Genomic DNA, 3823 nt, shown 5'->3' with positions numbered 1-3823 from the left:
TCATTTTTAAATTACATTTTAAAAAGATGATGATGAGCAAATTATTTTTGATCACGTTAAAGAGAAGAAAGATGGGTGTAAAGTTAAAATCTGAATATGGACATTGTTGTGTAATTKTACATTTTTAGCGTTGCAGTTTGCWGTCTTCTTGATATTCAGAAWTTTTTTTTCATTACTATTATTGTTTTGTTGTTTTAATTCTGTTTCTCCCGTTGGTATTTCGGGTAATTTAAAGACGCAACATTCGCAACATTCACTTTATTCAACATTTTTGGACACACTGGTCATTATTTATTTCACTGAAATGGAAACCAAAGACAGATATGTATTATATATATATATTTGATTTCTTATTTCAAAACGGGGTGAATAATTACAGAGACACTTGCATATGATTTGAGTTTTTTTTATTGATGTATATTTTGGCAGCGTTTAATTGCTCAGAAACTGATGTCTCGCTGCATCTCTTCAGTGGTCGGCCACTTCAGACGCTTAGTGGTACTGTCTGCCCAGGGCGGACACCACCACGGCCAGGAACTTCTGCCATGCCTCTTGGAAACCAGCGGTAAAGACGCTGGGTCCAAACTTGGCGGCCACGACCACAGTGATGCACTCAGCAAGGACCTGCAGTCACAAGTCAGAATACAACAAGAATGAATAAACTTGACACGAATTAAAAAAAAAACAAAACAAGCAATTGCGTCTTGGTGTGAGGGATGACGTACCCTGAAGTTGTCGGGATCCACGTGCAGCTTCTCAGAGTGCATGACGCTCAGTTTGGCGTAGGCGTTCTTGATGTTGTCCATGTTCTTCACAGCAGTTTCAAGGCCGCCCATCACGGTTTTTCCGTGCTGAGCCACTTTGGGATTTGCGGCGATGGCTGCGGGGGTGGAAAGGTCACCGAAGTTGGGGAAGTACCTCTGGGTCCATGGGAACACGACCAGAAGCCTGAAAACATAAAAGTGACAATGAAAAAAAAAAAAAAAAAATTCCGATCCTCAGGATGTAAGAGATCATCATTTCGCGGAATGAAATTTGTTCACATGGTTACCTGGACAGGGCCTGGGGTCCAATTTCACCCACATCAATGTTTGACCACAGGGTGGAGATGGCGGTGCGCTCGGCGTCTGTCCACTCGACCATGATGACGGTGTGAAAGTCTCCTCTGACTTCGCAAAAAAAAACGAGTTTGATGATCAAAGGTGTAAGACTGTCTGAAAATGTTTACGAGCCCTGCATTTATTCACAGCCCAATGATCCGTCCCCCAGACAAGACGGGCTGTGATTGGACGAGGTGCACTTGCCAATAAAATGACGTCCGTCATATTTGGCACCAATTAATGCCGATACATGCTGCGTCATTGATCTATAAAATTTCTTAAACAGTAGACAATGTGAATTTTCTGACTTTATAGTCAAGACTCTCTTTTGTTAATACGTTTCAGACTGGTGTCTCATGGCCAGTTTGGAGAATCAWGTTCAATTTACTTAAAATCGGGAGTGTCTGATATTTAATATTGGTTCAAAGTTGTTGTTTTGTTTTGGGGKKTTTTGCAAAAAATGCATATTGTGGACGAAAGAAAACAAGTACAAAGATTTTAACATTGTGTTAGGTGAATTTTGTGTATTTAGCTCAAGAAGTCAGTTAGAGAAAAAAAAATAGAATTGTTATCCAGAGCAGCGCCTTGGTCTAATTCCTGTAACCAGTCAGCATTTACGTAGGGATTACGTGAAATTTGAGGAGTGGTAGCTTTTATCGAGCCAAGTTGGCAACGGGTTATTTGGCAGTTTCGTTATCAAAGTTTTGGCATGGATTGATTCTAAGGCGTGGTGCATTCAGGCTTGATATAAAGACGCAGAGACAAATTCATCAAAGCAGCTCTTTTGATCTTCATATTTTCTCGCTGAGAAACTAAAGGCAGCAATGAGTCTTTCCGACAAAGACAAGGCCGCGGTGAGGGCCATCTGGGCCAAAGCCGAAGGGAAGGTCGCCGAATTGGGAGGTGAAGCACTGGGCAGGTAAACATCAAGTTAAACAAAACACTTTTAAAAATATATATATGTCGTTGCTGTTTGTTTCAATCCTTTTTCTATGTTACTTATAGGATGCTTGTTTCCTACCCACAAACTAAGACCTACTTCTCTCACTGGGGAGATCTGAGCCCTCAGTCCGCCAAAGTGAAGAAGCACGGTGCCACCATCATGGCAGCCTTGGGAAAAGCTGTCAAGGGCATCGACGATATCCCTGGTACTCTGGCCGCCCTCAGTGAGCTCCATGCCTTCAAACTCCGGGTGGATCCTGCCAACTTCAAGGTATACTTCAGATCTCTTCTGAATTTACTCACATTATCACGATCATGTGCGCGTTTAGTTTCTGCTCAATTATATTTAATCGTATTATTTATTTATTTTTTTGTGTGTGTGTGTGTGTAATCTTCAGATCCTGGGCCACAACATCGTTTTGGTCTTGGCCATGTACTTCCCTGCTGACTTCACACCTGAGGTTCACCTTTCCGTGGAAAAGTTCCTGCAGAACGTGGCCTTGGGTCTGGCTGAGAAGTACCGCTAAAGTCGCACCGATTGTGTGAACAAGGAGTTTCACCATCCCACATCCTCAACACTCTTTTAAAACATGTGGAGACTCGTTCAATAATAATAAATAAAAAAAAATACATCCGAGGATGTTCAATTCTCAGTTTTTGTTTTCTTCTGTTATTTCCGATTTGTGTGATTTTTTTTTCTGTGTCATAGTAAAACTGGTTGGGGTCTGCAGCTGCAGAGTTCAAGGTATTTGCACAGACTTTGGTTGAGACGGCGAAAGGCAGACATTTCAAGTCATTTCATTTTCTATTAATCTAAAAATAATATTAGAATAAATGAATAAATGAATGAATAAATAATTAAATAAATAAATAAATACTCCAGCTGTATGAGGAGTTTTCAGACTTTGAGAATAATTTAATCGTTGAACAAACATTTATTTCTAGTGGTGTCCAATTTGGGGGCCTGCAGATGCCAAACAATTTCTCCATCACAATTCAAAAAACYTTTGGTTTGCCAGAAAGGCGGTTGATGCAGATACACATTTGAATGATGTTAGAGTGCCATTTTTTATTGATGTGAGGCCTTTAAAAAAAAAAAAAGGATACAGAAATGTTTTAATATTTTGAAGATGTAAGGCACAACACAAGGCATTGCTCTTTTATCAGTGATGCTAATGCTTTTATTTTATTAAATATGACTACAAACATTCAGAGACTTTTACTAAAGCGCAGACTGGGTGTGCCAATTTGCTAAGCTCGGTGAGCTAAAGCCTGTATGAGCCATATCCTGTTTGCATATTTTTCCCGTTTTAACTCTAAGTATGTTCAGAATATATTTAAATATCTTCTTGAATTTTCATTAAAAGCAAATTAGAATTACAATTTTGTGGCTCATGACATTTTCTACCCCCATGGTAAAAAAGTCTGGACACCACTGACACAAACAAACTGTTTCTTAACAAGAAGAATCAGTTTTAAAAGTGAACCTGGATCTTTAATTGCTCAAATTTAAATAATTCTAGAAAAAAAAGTACTGTGTTTACAYAGGACAAAACAGTGAGAACCAATCTGTCTTCATCTATTTCCATTTCTAAGCTCCTGCCAGAGGAAAACATCCCCACCTACATGCTGGCATCTCAGTTTATTATTTAATTAATGTGTGATTATGGCATGTGGCTCACTTTCATTTTTGTTTGATGTATTTCAGACAAACTTACTAAACATGTCAAAATCTGCTGTTCAATGTTCAATTCTTCTTAGATTTGTGTGAATGGTGTTTG

At 39.2% G+C, this 3823-nt stretch overlaps 2 protein-coding genes across 2 annotated transcripts; one reads left to right on the top strand and one right to left on the bottom strand.

Moving 5' to 3' along the window:
* Positions 1-390: 390 nt before the first annotated feature.
* LOC103468716 (hemoglobin subunit beta-A-like) lies at positions 391-1221 on the bottom strand. The gene is made up of 3 exons (XM_008415964.2): positions 1052-1221; positions 726-948; positions 391-624 (listed from the first exon to the last, which is right to left on the bottom strand). The coding sequence occupies exons 1-3, from the start codon at positions 1141-1143 to the stop codon at positions 493-495; spliced, it is 447 nt and encodes a 148-aa protein (XP_008414186.1). The 5' UTR covers positions 1144-1221; the 3' UTR covers positions 391-492.
* Positions 1222-1864: 643 nt separating this feature from the next.
* Positions 1865-2695, top strand: LOC103468717 (hemoglobin subunit alpha-B-like). The gene is made up of 3 exons (XM_008415965.2): positions 1865-2019; positions 2106-2313; positions 2441-2695. The coding sequence occupies exons 1-3, from the start codon at positions 1925-1927 to the stop codon at positions 2567-2569; spliced, it is 432 nt and encodes a 143-aa protein (XP_008414187.1). The 5' UTR covers positions 1865-1924; the 3' UTR covers positions 2570-2695.
* Positions 2696-3823: the final 1128 nt, after the last annotated feature.

This window comes from Poecilia reticulata, linkage group LG8, assembly GCF_000633615.1.
Source record: "Poecilia reticulata strain Guanapo linkage group LG8, Guppy_female_1.0+MT, whole genome shotgun sequence".
Classification (NCBI taxonomy): domain Eukaryota; kingdom Metazoa; phylum Chordata; class Actinopteri; order Cyprinodontiformes; family Poeciliidae; genus Poecilia; species Poecilia reticulata.
The sequence above is the reverse complement of the archived record's forward strand: the minus strand, read 5'-3'. Positions and strand labels throughout refer to the sequence as shown.

What these genes read in the sequence shown, in the direction of transcription:
- LOC103468716 (XM_008415964.2), bottom strand. Translation starts at nt 1,143, where the DNA reads ATGGTCGAGTGGACAGACGCCGAGCGCACCGCCATCTCCACCCTGTGG. An exon ending in GGACCCCAGGCCCTGTCCAG is followed by an intron (nt 949 to 1,051) that starts GTAACCATGTGA and finishes TTATGTTTTCAG; the next exon opens with GCTTCTGGTCGTGTTCCCAT. An exon ending in TGGATCCCGACAACTTCAGG is followed by an intron (nt 625 to 725) that starts GTACGTCATCCC and finishes TTGTGACTGCAG; the next exon opens with GTCCTTGCTGAGTGCATCAC.
- LOC103468717 (XM_008415965.2), top strand. Translation starts at nt 1,925, where the DNA reads ATGAGTCTTTCCGACAAAGACAAGGCCGCGGTGAGGGCCATCTGGGCC. An exon ending in GGAGGTGAAGCACTGGGCAG is followed by an intron (nt 2,020 to 2,105) that starts GTAAACATCAAG and finishes TGTTACTTATAG; the next exon opens with GATGCTTGTTTCCTACCCAC. An exon ending in TGGATCCTGCCAACTTCAAG is followed by an intron (nt 2,314 to 2,440) that starts GTATACTTCAGA and finishes TGTAATCTTCAG; the next exon opens with ATCCTGGGCCACAACATCGT.